At 41.1% G+C, this 17,285-nt stretch overlaps 1 protein-coding gene and 1 long non-coding RNA gene across 2 annotated transcripts in view; both read right to left on the reverse strand.

Annotated features, from left to right (window-relative positions):
- The window catches only part of ttc39a (tetratricopeptide repeat domain 39A), a 28,510-nt gene extending 17,365 nt beyond the window's left edge, over window positions 1-11,145 (reverse strand). Inside the window, exons 1-2 of the mRNA XM_063467796.1 lie at window positions 10,961-11,145; window positions 5,979-6,083 (exon numbers count right to left, since the gene is read on the reverse strand). Coding sequence (XP_063323866.1) covers window positions 5,979-6,083; window positions 10,961-10,998 — 143 coding nt within the window. The 5' untranslated portion in view covers window positions 10,999-11,145. The remainder of the gene's footprint in view (window positions 1-5,978; window positions 6,084-10,960) is intronic.
- Window positions 11,146-14,473: 3,328 nt separating this feature from the next.
- LOC134621346 (uncharacterized) lies at window positions 14,474-16,520 on the reverse strand. The gene is made up of 4 exons (XR_010092194.1): window positions 16,372-16,520; window positions 15,034-15,084; window positions 14,832-14,882; window positions 14,474-14,526 (listed from the first exon to the last, which is right to left on the reverse strand). It is a non-coding gene; the product is annotated as an uncharacterized LOC134621346 (long non-coding RNA).
- Between the last annotated feature and the right edge of the window lie 765 nt (window positions 16,521-17,285).

The following is a 17,285-nucleotide window of genomic DNA, read 5'->3' on the forward strand; positions in this document are numbered from 1 at the left end:
GATTTCTGTGCAGAAATTTGTGGAAATTTGTCACAGAAACTTGTAGCTGATTACTGAATCCTAAAATAACTCCTTGTCTGAATTAACCCTGATAATTTAACTCAAAGAAGACAACAGTACAGGCTACAGAGAAACAACAGCGCAGGTCTATCGAACACCATCCATGTAAACATCTGCATGCGCCCTCTCAAAATGAAAAAACACTTGACTGGTTACTGTGTCGAGCCATTATTCACGTTTCTATATTTTGCAAGGAAAATAGAAAAATATTTCTCAGTTCTTTTCAAGGACACACCACACGCCACCCGAGCTATTCATTTCCATATATGGAAATACAGTATATAGGACAAAAACAGAGCTTGAGCAATTCTAATGAGTTTGAAAGTCAATATTTGGTACGACCTACATCCTTCACCACATGCTCAACTCTCTAGGTAGCTGTAATTTCTTAAAGTAATATTCGGGAATAGTTCTTCAGCTCTTCTTTGGATGTTGGCTGTTTTTGTGTTGTTCTCTGTCAACATGATCCCAGACTGCTTCAGTGATGTTGAAGTCCGGGCTCTGAGGAGTATGGTCAGGCGACGATAGGCTGACCCCATCGTCGATCGTTTTTACAAGGGCGATTTATTTTTTTATTTGCCCATGAGTATGTTTGCTAATAATGATGGAGCTAATAAAAGCAGTGAACATTAAAAGATAATAATAGCGCTGTTTTAACAGCACCCTCTTTCATCTGCGAGCAAATGCCCCCTCCTCAGAGTGCGCCCAAATGCTTGTTGATGCAGCTGCAGAAGCTGGTGATAGCCTAGCATACTCAGCCGGATGGTGGACACGTGCATGCTCATGCAAGTTAGTCGTGTTTGAGTACTTTGCTCGCACTATACGTCTGCACAAGCAGCACAACGCTTTGGTTACATCCTCAGGTTTACCTCTTTTATCTGGTTTAAAGCCAAAGAAATCCAAAATTGGCAACTTTATATTTTTTGTAGTGCTGTCAGCGTTAACACGCCGTCATCACAACTAATGCGATTAACAATAAACCCATCTGGAGCGCAGACTGAGTCAAAATCCCTGAAATGTGTGTGTCAACGCATTTCGGGTAGTTTGTTCATTCTGTGCTCCAGGTGGGTTGAGGGCATCAAAAATCGCGTTAATCGTGATGACGGCGTTAACGCCGCATTGACGCGTTAACGCTGACAGCCCTAATTTTGGGGGGAAATTAGTTCGTCCATGTTTGGACTTCTTCTGTGTTGTAAATGTGCAAATCAGGCCGTGCATGATTGCATTGCTCCGCCCATCAAAAAACCTGCGCATGTGTGAATATATCGCCCATCGTCGATTACTGGACTGACGATTGTCGGCTGGAAAATTTTTGCATATTGCCCAGCCCTACTGGGGAGGCCAATCCATGACTGTGTTTTCCTATCCAGGTATGCTCCTTCTGCACTTGCAGTGTGTTTGGGATCACTGTCATGCTGAACAATGAAGCAGTTGTCAATCAGATGCTTTCTAGATGGTGGCTCAAAATCCGATGGCAGTTTTCTGTGTTGGTAATTCTCTCAGTGGTGACGTACCCAACATGAGTGGCTGAAATGTTGCCCCAAACCATGAAAGAGCCTCCACCAAGTTTTACAGGTAGGTGTAGACACTCAGTACTGTCCCTCTCTCCTGACCTCCTCTGTACATATTGATGATGATTTGAACCAAACCAAAAATTTCACACTTTGATTCATTGGTCTGTATGACCTGTTGCCATTAATTTTCACTCCAGTTTTTTAAAAATGATTTTCTCCTTGTTTCCTTCCTCAAGGTTGGCTTCTTGAAGGCCATCATTCCACTGAGACCATTTCTATTGATGCTGAAGGGCCAGATGGATCTGAAAGTCATGTCCTTTTTCATCTGCAGTAGATAGTGTTTATGCCTGCCACTTCTTTTATCATCCTCCACTTGTCCACTTTCCTCAAATTTTAGCTAATAGCCATTTGGTAATCCCCCTTTTGTTCCAAAAATATTATTTTCTGCCTGTCAAACTGTGTTATCTTTGGCATTTTTAATAGATTCAACTAAAGAAATGGGAATAAATTATGTATTTTTTATGACAAGCTTCTAGCAACAAAGTGCCTGAAGATATAATTCAAAGTTAGTTCTTTGCTAAGTTGTCCGTCATGTGTAGACACAACGCTGGTTCATTGGTTGACTTGAATGATTCATAGGTCCGAAACAAAAAAGAAAACATTTCTCTGAAAGTGCTCCGGTATAAGGATTGGACTGAAAAGGAGTGAAAACGCTGCCAATGTCCAAAGAAAAACATTGAAAGTCCTTCGTTATACCCCGAGAACTATTGCTCAAGACCACAAAATGACAAGAAAGGCTGGCTCATTGGAAACGAATGCAAAGAAATGAGGCTTGACTCAAGGATTTTGACTTCTAATCATAAACAACAAAACACGAGGAGGTCCTGTGAGGGTGACCTGAATCTCAGCTAAACTACAACACAGCATCTAAAATTAAAGGAATAAAGAAATCAGCGATCCAGTAAGATTTTCAGGACAATCGTGACGCTTGAATATCTCCACAGACCGGCAATAAGTTAACGAGCTACACGATGTACTTCCTGTGAGAACCTCCATTCGGTTTCTGCTACTCCTCAGCTGCTATGGTTTGTTTGGCTTTGTGTTTAGCCTCTTCCTCTTCTGCTTCATCTCGCCCTCCAGCTGTCAGTCCACTTATGGTTTTATGTTTTTAGCTGGAGCCACTGCTTTTATACCAGTTTATTTATCACTGCTTTCATTGACTGTTTCACTGCCTCCTGATATGATGCACATTTTCAGTAATTTGACATGTAGTTTGTGGTTTTTCTATCACCTTTAATGGCCATTGTATTTCTCGTAAAGTAAATCAAGTTTCCAGTTTTACAACAGCTTTCAGTTAATGAGTGAAGCATAAATCTACTGTCTCCTGTGTTGAGCTGTCCACCTGCACAAACAGTGCTTAAACCAAGTATTGGTCCATGCTTGCTAACAGCGCACTAATTCCATTTGTCCGTAATAACCGACCCCGTCATAAATAACAGAGGCGGAGGAGGGCTCGCTCAAGACCAAAGTTATCCAAAAGATTCAGGGTGATTGGCGATATGGTGACAGTGACTGTAAGCCACTGACTAAAGTCTCTACAAACACAATATTGTTCCACAGTCAGATTTCCAATTAATATGCACTTTGTATAAACGAGGTCTTGCTCCCATTGCATCCTGGGACGGCCTCCAACTACCTGTGACCATAAACACGAACGTAGGGGTAAATGTAGCAGACACAAGATTGACTAAATAGAAACTGTGTCCACATATGTGTGTGTCCTTGCCCCACATGGCCATGTCACACCACAGCTAACAGGTGGAGGAAAACAAAGCAAATCTGGCCTGCAAGCAAAGGTGCGAGATCTAAAAGTCTGAAGCTAATGCTAACGTCAGACACAGAGCTGCTCTCTGACGCCTCAAAGTTCAAGGCCTGGGCTTAAGAGGCTAAAAAAAGGAAGAGGGAAAAGTAAACCGAGCAAGTGGAAGAACACAAAAGCTGCGGGATGTGAAGATTCCCAGGCTCTACAACACATGATAACTCCAGAAAACATCCCCGCTGATGTGTCCAGATGCATTAAAATGATATACAGCATGCTGAAAGCCCCCCGGCTGTCATTTCCTCTCATAAAAGCTTTTTCTGAGGAGAAAATGAGGTTGTGTGCAAAGCAAACAAAATATAAAAAAATCATTTTAATTGCAGTTCTGCATTTAAATGGAATACAGCCGACTGCACAGGGAGAAACCTTTGAGGCAGAAATCAGGACACCAACAGGAGTGTGAGGTTTTAGATTTATCCACATCGTCAACACGGTTCGAATATTCCCAAATCCAAGTTTAAATAACAAACACCAGGAAAGACAGATAAAATAATAATAATGTAAAAAACAAAGAGTGTGAGTTCATTCACTGTCGTCACACACTGAACATGTCTCTCAGCAACAACACCACACACCGGTTTACTGTTTCAAAACTACAAACACAAAGTCAGGGCTAAAAGGAAGCTATTGTTTGATGCTAGGCAGCACTGGAAAGAAGAAACTGGGGCTGAGGAGTGGCCCACAGTCCAGAGACCAGAGGACGAATAAAAGCAGCGGCACGATAAAGGTGCTGATACGCAGTGGACACAGAGTAACACGATGACTCGTGTTGGAGTACAAACCTGGAGGTAGCGTTTGTACGCGCTGTGTTATTTTAATGTAACTTAAAGCAGCACATGGTTCATATAACCCGTTCACGTAAACACAACAGAAACAGCAATTACAGTTTATTGGCTTTAATGTATCTTGTCTATTAAGACTTTGACACCTTATTTCTTATATCTATTATAGTTTTAACTCTCTATTTTATTTTATTTAACTTTAGATTCAATTTACTTGCCCACTGTGGGTCATTGCGATGCGGTGTTTGTCCTGTACTTAACAAAGAACCGACAAGAAGCTTGACTTTAACTGCAATGCAGTACGATGGTCACAGCTGTCATTGATTCAGGACGCAAAAACATCATCTTAAAGACTTTATTTTCCAAGCAGGTTATGGCCCTGGCAGAGCCTGCTGTGATTTGTCCCAGTTGCTGTGTCATGTCGTCTCTCCAGCTTCAGGTGCCGCCCTTTTGTACAGCCAACTCTTCTCAGCAACTGGGTCAGAGCACAGAGAGAGGACAGCTCCAGGCTCAGGCAGCATTTCTGGTTTTATATGTTGAGGCTGCTGAATGTGGGACCTCTGTGGTGCTTTGGGTGATTTAGCCTTTTTAACTTATTATTTTTACCTGATCAACTTCAGAGTTTTGTTATGTTTCTCTTTTGATGGTGATTGTGGTCTGTCCATCTCTTTTAGTTAAACTGTTCGAAGAAACCTTCGCTTTATTTGCCTCCTTGTCTCCTTTTTCAAACCCGACACTTTTTGTTGTTTCCCCACATAATTGGACCTTCATGGAAACATCACAACACATTAAAAAGCTCCTTCTAATTCTGCAGCCATCTTCAAAGGCTGAATAGTGAATTCATCTTCAATATCTAAGTGTCCTCTTAATTAGAGAAACTGTACTGATCCTGCCACTGGTAAGAATTTAAAGCAGTGAGTGCTCTGAATGCTCAAAACAAATAAAGCACAGCTTCTTAATTCTTAAACTTTTATTGGACATTTTAATTCAATCTAATTCATTTAGAGAAGGCTTTAGATTTTATCATGAAAAACCTAACAGCAATCATGGCAGCATGTAATTCAATTAAAAAGCGATCATCATCGGAACATTTTCAGAAAACTGTGAGAAGGGTTACAAAGCTAAAAGCTCAGGGTCATGACACGTCCACAGTGAGAGACACAAAGTACTCACAGAGACTTGCAACATTAGGGGACGACTGTCTAAAAGTCCTCCAAGTCACCAAAGATCCAAGAAAGACATTCAAGGAACTGCAACAGGGTTAAAATGGAAGAGCGGCGAGGTGAAATCACCGCAAATCTAAAAAGCTATTAGGAATCCTCTGAATGATGCCTTAACTCACATTTATGACCTTCATATCTTTTGATAAGAGTTCTCATGAGTAAGAAGCGTAAATGTTTGGGAGAGGGTCATCATCATCAAAAAAGACGGACGCTCATAAAAAAAAAAAACATGGTCAAAGTTTCAAATAATGAGGCAAAAGCTCAGGCTTTGGACTGCTGTCAGACTGAACAGAAGCTCCGCCCACCTGCTGTTCAAACCCTCTGTTTGAGAGGGGGAGCCAATCAGCAGAAAGTTGTCTTAAGGGAAGAGGAACTAAAACTAAACTTGTTTCAGACAGAGGCCCAATATCAGATAAATAAGAATTATTTTGAACCGTGAAAGTTACTGAGAACACTCGAAAGGTCAAAGCCCGGCGAGAACAGCACCCGTAGCAGGTCGTTACGCAGGTGGTGCTCCTACCTGCATCTGAGCCGCGCCTGCGCCTCCTCAAAGTCGTTTCTGAGGAACAGATCCAGAGCGGCCATACAGTCCTCGAGAGCCAGCGTCAGGTCTGACCGCGAGCAGCTGCAGAAACAAAACACACAGCAAATCTGGATGAAAACATGCTGAAAATACATCATCGTCAAGTCAATACAAGGATGTAGCTGTGATCAAAGTGTACACAAAACAAGCCTGTGTCATATAAGGCAACCCTAAAAAGTGTTTGTGTCTTTAACTAGGCCCCAAGTATAAAAAACAATCTAAAAAACCCTCATTTTGTCCTACAATCTCCCCTGAATCTTAACACAAGTTATTAAATTCTCTGCACTCCTGCGAGACAGAAACCAAAAGATGAACACAGAGTGAGCCCGACGAGCAAACCGGCTCAAGGGAGTGCTCTTTGCTGTTACTGCTGCTGCTATTTGCATTACAGACATAATCAGCATCAATTACAGCCATCTACATTTAGACAAGGACAAGCTCCGGGAGCAGTTTTTGAGCTGAATCTTTTATTAAAGATAAATCGTATTCATCACACGACCCACATGAGCGTCACGTGACGGGCGTGTGTACGACCTGGAATCGTCCATCTTTGATTTGACCTGCTGTAGCCATGAAACTTTAAATGTATGTTTCACTTCTTAAACTCGGGGAGAAAACAGCAGCCAGAATGTGAAAAACTCAGTAATGACGGGCAGATTAAACAGAGAGAAGTCGTTAAGCTAATGGAAATGCTAAAATAAGAGTGTTACGTTAATGTGCCAAAACATTAAGCTGATTCATTAACTTTGCTTGGATTGTTGCTTGTTTGCTGTGTAATTACTTTTTATTACATTTACTGGATTTTGGAGTAAATGACGTCCATCCCTGTCATGAAATATACACAACTGTTGATTTTTTTTACATTAAGTATTAGCTTAATTAGCTTAATGTAATACTTTGAACCTTAAGGCCACTTTATGCCGATCACACATACACTGGACACAAGTAGAACACAGATTTTATTTTATATTTTTATCTCTTCATCGGCTTGCTATGAAATATTTAATTTCATTTAAAATCCTTTTCCATACATAAGCTTCTAAATGTACAACGGGATGTAAAACATTCAGCCATCAGGTTTGTCTCAGGAAACAGGCACCATCCCGACTTTTTAATATTAGCCTTAAAACGTTCTTTTTTGATAGAGCTTACAGTTAAAGATGGATCAGGTGAGCCTTAGTTATGCTTCTATAACCTGTACCAGGACCCTCCTTACTATCCACTGACAAAGGGTTACATGGTTGTTTCCAAAGAATTTAAAGTCCATCATTCTGCAGTGAGAAAAATCATCCCGAGAGGAAACTCCCCGAGCAAATTCACCCCCAAGGTCAGAGAAACTGCAAAGACACCCAAGAGCTACGTTAGCATGTTAAATGTTAAAGTTCATGACAGTACAATCAGAAAAAGACTGAACAAGTATGACTTGTTTGGAAGGGTTTCCAGGAGAAAGCATCTTCTGTCTAAAAAAAAATTATGACAGAACTTGTGGAACAATGCTGTTTGGACAGATTCGACCAAAATGCAGATGTTTCGCCAAAACGCACAGCACCACCTTTGGCAAAAAGCACCCACAGCACATGGGTGGAGGGGAGAGCATTGGGGCTTGTTTTGCAGCCACAGGACCCGGCACCTTGAGTAAAATCTAAAAACTCTTGAATAAAAAATTATTCAAGAGTCAAATGTGAAGTCAACTGTCTGAGAGCTAAAGCTTGGTCAAAACGGAGTCATTCAACAGACAGAGATCCCAAGCAGAGCAGCAAATCTGCAACAGAATAACTGGGAAAAAAAATCAAGGTGCTGCACTGGGCCAAAGTCCAGACCTCACCCTCATTAAAATGCTGTGGTGGGAGTTTAGGAGAGCTGGGTAAAAGTGAATGCATGCAAAGCTCACAGAACGATGAGAGAGGCTGATACATTTAGACAGAAAATGATGCTATAAGCATTTCGACAAGTTGGGCTGTTCTTAGATTTGACTCCGTTTTTCTTAAATAAACAATGACACAATGTAATATGTCATGCATTGTTGTCCATTTGAGCTTGTATTTAAATAAATCACAACCTGGTCTGGACAAGATTTTTTTTATTATGTCCTGATACGTACAACCTTAAAATTGAAAGAGGGTGTACTCCGTTTTTACGACACTAGAAGCCACTATTGCGTGAAATGACCTCGCTACTCTCTCCCGTATTTTGTGCTTTGTCTTGATTGTGGTTTGCTGTCTTTCTGTGGTCTTGATTTCCCCCCTCAGCCCCATCCAGTCTGGACAGACGGCTGCCCTCCCAGAGGTTTTTTTATGTAGAAAAAGGCGAGTTTCTTTTTGGATCACTGGCTTTCTCTCTATAACACCGTTAGCTCTTTACCTTACAACATAACGTCCCTGAGGGCAACTATTATTTCCATTTAAGTGCAGGAACACACTCTGTCAGTATTACCCGTTCAGCCCATGTCAGCATTAGACAGCTGCAGAGGAATAAAAGAGTCCAACTGAGCACTGAGGAAATGCAGCTACAGCTAACGTGTCTAACACATTCCTGTCCATTAGAAACACAAAGAAGCCATAAACTCACTTCATACATACACATACCACCAGCAGCATGATAGAAAGAAGCACACATACTGGTGCAGCTCTGCTAATGACATGCGGGTGACTGCTGTGTTCACCATATGACCAGCAGGCAGCTGAGCTCCCTGCTAACAGAAACAGCTCCTCTCACTGGTGCACATACTGGTCCGTCTCTGTGTAACACTCAGGTGACTTTAAGAAATGCTCTTTGTTGTCAGCAACAATACACAAACACATACTGACGAAATAGTGCAACCGAAGCTATAAACAGCATTATATAAACATTAGCAATTAGCATACAATGATTAACTTATTTTACCATAGGCTATTTCCTAATTGAGTGTCCACAGATGATACTTTAATATAAAGATCAATAATAAAATCCAAGAGAAAACAATGCAGCACATTGTGCGCACATTTATGTTGTTAATCCTGCAGAGTCACATGTCTTCCACCAGTGGCCACTGAGTGAATCCAACCAGTCCAACCAGAGCTGTTGGTACAGTCCATACCGGTTTTCTGTATGAGTAAAGGTGCAGCGACTACAGAGTATTCAACCTCTGTAAGCCACAGACTATTAGTCAATATTCTCACCTGCAAAAATCCCCAGATATAGGCAGGAACAGATGAAATTACTGAAACACGATAAACCTCCAGCTCACTAATCCAGAGTGAAAACTGAAAACTCAAATACTGCCAGAGTACTTCTGCATTAAAGAGAGAATAACACACATATTACACTGAAACAGTGACACTGACTGTACTTAACCTGTTCTAAGAGTCATGAACCTGCAAGAAGTGCAACATTAATTTTAGTCACCCTGTGACCTCTCAGTCAAAGTCCCACCTTTAAAATATAACTAGGGCCCAGTTCAGAGTTTAAATGATAGGCCTACAGAAGAATTAAGAAATGCTATTACTTACACCAAATGTATAGCTTAGCCAAACATTTATTCTAAGCTTACCCTAAATCTTTACCCGAGGCATGTTTACTCATTATTTCCTCTCAGGCAGATTTTAGATTTTAAAAAGTTGCTTTATATTGTAAGGTAAAGACACTACAATACAAGGCAGAAAACCCAACAATTAGACAGTCCCCTATGAGCAAGCACTATGTGACAGTAAGATGGAAAAACTCCTTTATGACAGGAAAAAACTCCAGCAATTCCAGGTTGAGGGAGGGGGGGCCATCTGCCACGACCGGTCAGGAGGGTGAGGGGAAAGAGAGGAGAAAAAGGGAGAGCATAGGGAGACGGGACAAAACACTGACTATAGAAAATTTAATAGCATCCAGGAATGGAAAGATACAAGCATCACGGGAAGTCCCCCTGCAGCCTGAGCCTATTGCAGCATAACTACAGGGATGGTTCAGAGTCACCTGATCCAGCCCCAACTATAAGCCTTGGTAACAAAGAAAGTTTAAAACTTCAACTTAAATTAGTGGAGTCAAATTACCTGTTAGACTCAGACCACAATGATACTCAGATAGATAAGGAATCATTAAAAACTGCAGTGTCAAAAAACGCAGCAGGTTTGTGTGCATGTTACATAAAAGAGGGCTGATTTTAATAATAAACCACATTTTTTGTGCTACTGGATTCCTGTTGTTCATATTCTTTAGATAAAGGTTGAAACCTGTGTCTGCAAAGCTGAGGACAGCAAAACATTGGTGGATATATCGTTTCCTTATAGGTGGAAACCGACTCAACTGGTACCGGCTGACTGGAAAACAAGATTTTGGCACCTTAAACGCAATCTGAGAAGAACAAAAATAAAGGAAATGGACTGTGTGAAGGAAAGAAAAGGCAGAAAGAGGAGAGTGTGCGAGGTTCAGGCTGTGCATACCACGCATTGTCCAAATAATTTAATTAGGTTCAAGTCAGCAAGTCTCAAATTCTGCGTTGATTTCTCCAGAGAGCAAATTACACAATGATGATCATTATCAGGCAAAGGCGCGCACACACACAGCCACTATTCATACACACTCACACACCACTGCATGTGCTGATGCAAACCAATAAGTGCACACATGCACCCACACAACCACGCACACACCCTTTCCTGGAGTGACAAAGCATTAGTTTTATCAACTGTGTGTCAGAGAGCTTTCAGCACATCAGACAGGCTGGTATAACATGTTCAAAGGCCTTGTTACGGTGAGCCGGGAAACAAAAGAAACGAGCAGCTCCGACAATAAATCGAGCGAGTTTGTCCACATGCCTGAGAGACAGGGGTGGAAAACACAAACATCACATGAGAATGGAAACACGGCAGCAAAAGTCACATTCACAGAGCATCTCACTCTCTCCCGACTGAATGAGAAACACACGTCATCCCAACATCAGCGCATCTTACCCGTTCGACAGAGTCTCTTCCTCCCCTGACATTTTCATCTGGCAAAGTGTGTGAGTGTGCGGAAGAGACGCAGAGAAAGCGACTAAAGTAAGAGAAAGAAAATAGCAGAAGTGGCTGAGAGCCCGGGGCCTTTCCAGCAGTGCAGTGTAATGCTGTGTGTCTCTTTCTGTAGCAGCAGAAACAGCAGAAGGTTAGGCAGAGAGAGAGAGCGTGAGAGAGAGAGGTAGGGATGAATGAATGAGAGAGAAAACGAGGGAGGAACGAGAGGTAGGACGCAGAAGCAACAGCAGCCCTTAATAAGACTGGGATGACTATCACACATGGAGAGAAAGCCTGGCCCATCTCTTCCGATCATCACCCTTATGCTCCACACTGCAGTCTCCGCTCTGATTGGTTAATGCAAAATCAGGAGCTTGGCCGAAATGCCCACCATTCACAGTCAGGGGATTTTTCTGTGTAAGTGAGGATACTTCCAAAAACTAAACGCTGGAGGAGCAATGTGCTAAAAGCAGAAGTGTTCATAGTCACAAAGCCATTTTTCATCATAAAAAGACACAAACGCTTTCCGCCACTGTAGGTGGGAAAGAAAGCGTGGCTTTCTGAGGAGCAGCTGGTCAGGGCTGCTGCAGAGGCTGCTCACTGCAGCGGGCAGACAGTCCAGAAATAGACGTCGATGCAGCGCAGCGGCTCGAAAATGTAGACGCACGAGAAATAATGTGAATGTGAAATAATGTGAATAGAGAACGGGAGCAGTGCCAGGACTTGCAGCTGTATATCACTGTAAACAGCCCATTGCCAGTCATCCATTAGATGTGAGTGAGTGTGAATGGGCGAGAGAGTGCCATAAACACATGTCGGCTGTAGTGTCTCGACCCGCATCTTTAATAAGCAGTTAAAACTACTAAAAAAGCAGAAGTAATCAGAGCTGTCAGGCTTTATGTTTTACATACAGAGTCGAGGAGTTTAATCCCAGTTAGCTGTGCGGATTTACTTTTTTGGCCAATTCTTTTGTCTTAATTACTGAAACTACAAACAAGTCTGTGTCATAACATGATTTATTTAGTAATATCTCACCACTGCATACTCTCCTCGGACCACTTTTGTTAAGCACCGCCTCCTTTTTCTTTCATCCCACTGGCTGTGAAGCCATGCCCAGATAATGCATTCACTAGTCAGCCACCGTGACCTTTGTGTAGTGTTTCCTGCATAATCGTGGGTGTTGTTCCCAGAGGAATCATGGGTAAACTTCCTGAATCTCAGCCCAAGGTGGGTTCGCCGTGACCACGCTTGAGCAAATATACTTGATGAGTTTTCACCTGTGACGCTGCACGCAAAGCCGAGGCTGACGTTCTTTGTCTTTGTTTCATGCATGACCCAATGTGTGCTCGGGTGTGTGGCATGCCACATACTGTCAGTTTGACCTTTTTAATCTGCAACAGTGTGTTTGCTCTGAAACATCAAGATGCTAAATACATATTCATGTTTACTGTCACATTAAAAATGATGCAAAAGCAGCAAAATCTCACATCTGACTAGCTAAACCAAGGAACAGTACTTCTACACTCAAGGTGTTATTAAAATAAATTTATTTTTAGTGAAACTGTTTTATTAGACAGCTAAGCGTACATGCCACACGATCATATAACATATGGTAATTTGCTGTTTTTGTTTCCCTTCAAAGGTCTTATGGCGCAATCACAGCATGTTTATGAAGCCACGGCATCTTTGCCCATTAATAAACCTTTAGAAGTTTAACCACCACTCAGCCTGCATTGTTATATATAAATTGCTTCCTTCCCAGAGGTGTAATGTAAAATATCCATAGCACCTATGTTTATGTACATGATTATAATGTTTATATTTAAATACTTTTTTTCCTGGTCCCAGGTTTTTAATGAGATTACTGTGAGATGTAATAGAAATAAGCAAGTTTGCGTTCTCTAGTCCTGATTCCTGGTTATTACTACATACATATTTCTACTACTAACTGGTTTTGCCTCAAAGTTGTAACTGTTCCCACATATTTAGCCCCAGTTTCTGGCTCGTTATTATCCAGTTACATACATTTCAGTGTGTTTAGTCATGTATAACCACTGGTAGCAGATAATGTATTAATTAGTTCAGTAATTAAGTGTTACTAACTTGCTATTGCCATGCTCATGTTTCCACTTAAATACCCCACTATTACCATGTTATTACCGAGTTTAATAGAAAGGGCTACCAGGTTAAATAAAGTATTTTTCTGAAAGATTTTCCACTGATGATTTACTGAATTATTGCCATCAAATTACTGACAAAACAAATCTGATATAAAAAATTCACCTGATACAGCTGCATCAGTTTGTTCCTCAACGCTGGAGGAAAATACTGACCGTTAATGAGTCAGTATTACCTGTTATCAGATACTATAACAGCCACACATATTATTCCTCTCTTCAAAGTTTAACTGTGAACCGAGCTCCACAAAGATCAAGAGACAGCATAAAGCTTACACTCATGTGACCACGCTAAGGGCTTCTTACATATTACTGCTCCCATGAAAGCACAATCGCGAGAACAAAGCCCTCTCAGTGTCCGGCGCAGAAACAAGAGGGGAAAAAACATCTATCTTTATAGAGAGTAGTAAAAAGAAAAGCTTAATTGTTGCTTTCATCTCTCGTGTTTGCTGTGAGGAGATCAGAGGGTCATGGGTTTAAATTGAAGAAAATTAGATTTTCATTGCCGTCCTCATGGTGCAAAAACACTCCTGCACACTGCCCAACTTGCAAAAACACATTCGTTTACAAAGTTTTGGTTTTTCACTTTGATCAGGCAAACAGGTTATGACATATTTAGCAGGTAGTGGGTTCCTATTGGCCACATCGATGCACCTGTCACATGACTGAGGAGTCCAGGCTGTCGCACAGGGATGTGAATTTCAGTTCACATCGATGTGCGATGTCTCTGGGGTTTTTTGAGGACCCGGTTTGCCAAAATAAAAGATCTCAGAGCCCACAAACATGTGATATAAAACAAATTAGAAGCAAATCAAATGTTTAAAGCTTTTACATACAAACAAATGTTGATTTATCAGCACATCTTAACACGTCTTCAATTAAAAACAGCAGCTGTTCACTGAAATAAAACCTTTTAAAAAATATCTATAAAACTAAAACTAGCTGCCAGTATTTTATAAGCATCTAAAACGTCCTTTCACTTTATTACGTGCTTCTGATCTTATCAGACAGACACACATTTCTTCTCCAGGCTCTGAACGCTCATCATAGCTTGAATAAGCAATGATTTCACGGTCACACTCAGTCATAACTAAAGTGCTGAGAGATGATGTTATTCTCAGGTTCCCTCTGTCTGAATTATTGATATCACAAGCAGCAGGAGAAGCTGCCCGTGAACTCCTAACGACTTTGTTACCTCAACATGTGCATCTTTGTGTCTCGATGAAACCAAACATTTCTGTAATCTAAGCCTCAGTTTTCGTGTATGATCTGAGAGAGCTCACAGGCCAGTCTTACCCATTCGATGGATCTGTTGACTCCAGACCATCTTTGTCGTCCGGTATCTGTAACCTGAAACACGGGAACAGAATCGGGGCTGTTTTAGAGAAAGGAGAGCAATCTCGAGGGATGAAAACCAGCTGAAAGACAAGCTGTTGTTTGAGGAACACGATCGTGAGAGAGAGAGAAATATGGACACCGATATATGAGGACACTCCCAGGCCACTTAGTTCTTCACAATGACTCGCTGATTTCTACAGATATGAACTTGATGACTTTCAGGGAAACCTGTGTGAGATTGGTCTGATGTGGGAGCAAATACTGGTCAAATTTATTTAAATTTGTTAAATTACATTTGTGAACTTAAAGAAACTTACTTGAAGTCTGTGATGATGGAGTCCAGCTCTGGACTGTTTACATCTGACAACCTGAGATGAGAAATTCAGATGAGTCTGAGCGTAACCGCGTGCCAGAGTTGAACTTATTGTTATGCTGTAATCAGAGCCACGATTAGCAGCGGCTTTATGTTTTCTTTGTTCCTCACAGTACGAAAAAATGACGTGCGCAGTGTCACCGTACCGGCTCGGGGAGTCCGGGCTGTCAGGTACGTCTTGTGGATTCATTGCATCCCTGTGAACAGGTCAAAGGTCAGCTTGGAAAAAAACCCCACAAGACTGAATCTCATTAAGGTAAGAGGAGGATGTTAGCTGGGAATGTCTGAGGAGAGAAGGGCTGTAGCGAGAACGTGAATTCTTCCAAAAAACTCTCGGATAACTTTTGAAATACTCGATACTATTCCAGCATATGACTGAGTATTTTCTTCTTGTCAGTGTCCCAGCATGTTTTTAAATATGCTTCTGGCATCAAATTCATAATGAGAATTGATAAATAAAACTGACACCATCAATATTCAAATATATATAAAATATATGTAAATAATGTGGAATGCATTCTGATTTACCTACACTTTACATACAGCCTGAAGTGGGCTGCTAATGCTGCATCAATATAAACATCATACAATCAACAGATGTCCTGTAAAAACTAAAGTTGTTTCTTTTGGAGTGAAATTGCTAAAATTGTTTGTTATAGTTAGAACTTTATTTACACATGAATGTGTAACAAAACACAAGAGAGACCCAAGCTAAGTGTTGGGCCCCTTCATTACACCTGAGGGATCATATTAGTGGCTAAACACACGTAAGTGTTACATTATTAGACTTTTCTCCCTTTTTGGAAAATAAAGTATCAGATCCACTTCCCTCTTTGAGCCTCAAACAGCTGGAAAGTACCTGAAATGACCAGGTCAAAGGGAAAGGCCAGCTTGAAACCTTGCAAGTATTATAATGGGACACTGGATAATAAACATTCAGTATGAGTTATCTTAGGAAAAATAAGCGAAACATGGGGCAGTAACATAAAACTGAACTGTTTACAAACACCTCAGAATGATCAGCCTGTTAAATCTGACTTTCACTAACAGTAAAAAGCTCGTGTGGTCCTGACTGACACATCATGAGCGTAAGGTTGACTAACAGGATGGAGAATGGGAACAAAGACTGACACACTTATAATAATAAAGGCACTGAGAAGGAACACGACACCAAACATCTCAGGAGGCTGCTTCCGCCTCTTCCTTTATTAACTACAGAGACTCAAACACACACACCGGTGGTTTGTGTGGTTTATTAAAGGGTCCTGGAAATCTCGTGTTCACAGGCTACAGTGTGCGCTAAACAACAATCTCAGCGCGATGACACGATAACCTCAGGCCAGCGCAGTCACATGATGCTTAGGTTTAAAAAAAAAAAAGTGCGATTAAATCCCCGCAGCCGGCCTGACTTTGGAAACAGACAAGCACGGACACGGCCAGCCAAGACGCGCTGTGATCTCCGGGAGCTTTTTTCTTCCACTCACCTTTTGCTGTCATGTTTCTTCACGCTTCGCCTCCAGCTGTTCATAAAACTCATTCCACAGCGCAGGAGGACCAGCAGCGACCGGAGAGGGTTACACAGCGGCTCACACTCACGTCACACGGGAGCAAGTGGGAAGGGAAAGCGGCTGCTGCTGCGCGTCTTCCTCCTTCCTGACGTGGAAAGGTGTGCTGCTCTCATCAACGCAATAATGACTTTCTATTTAAATGTAGAGGAATGCAGCCGCTCGCCCCGCGGTCCTAAAGCTGTCCGTGTTAGGACGACGCTACAGACAAGGAAGTAAACACAGGCGAAAATAATATTCGTAAATATTATCTTAAATGCCCAAAATACTAAAAGATATATATTTTTACAAAAAATTATATTTAAGCAATAACTGTGAAATAATGTTTATTATTTTTTATTATTAAAATAATTTTGTTTAAAAATAGATAAATGTTACATAGATTTTCTATAAAATTACAGAAGTGCTTTTTATAATATTTCTTTTAATTACCTAATTAATTTATTTGTATTTATTTGCCCAGCGTGTTTACAGAAATACTTGAAAGGTGACAAAAACGTAAACACAGGTTGTTTATAAATATTAAAGGTGCTTATGATACTATAATTTTCTTTATAATGTATTTACAGCTAAATAAAAAAAACCGGATATCTTCTTTTTACTTTATAATATTTAACTATAGTATCACGATGTTTAAACTAAATATATACCCTTGTATTCAGAAATGAGGACATCTGAGAAATATCAGGTTGGGCAGTCTGGAGACTAAATCAATGAGGCTGAGATTATTTTGGATATGTGTAGAGGATGGATCGTGGATATATTGGAAAAGGAAGGTAATTATGGAACTGGCAAGTAGGAGGGAAAGAGGGAGATTCCAGAGAAGATTCGTG

This window comes from Pelmatolapia mariae, linkage group LG23 (assembly GCF_036321145.2).
Source record: "Pelmatolapia mariae isolate MD_Pm_ZW linkage group LG23, Pm_UMD_F_2, whole genome shotgun sequence".
In the NCBI taxonomy this organism is placed as follows: domain Eukaryota; kingdom Metazoa; phylum Chordata; class Actinopteri; order Cichliformes; family Cichlidae; genus Pelmatolapia; species Pelmatolapia mariae.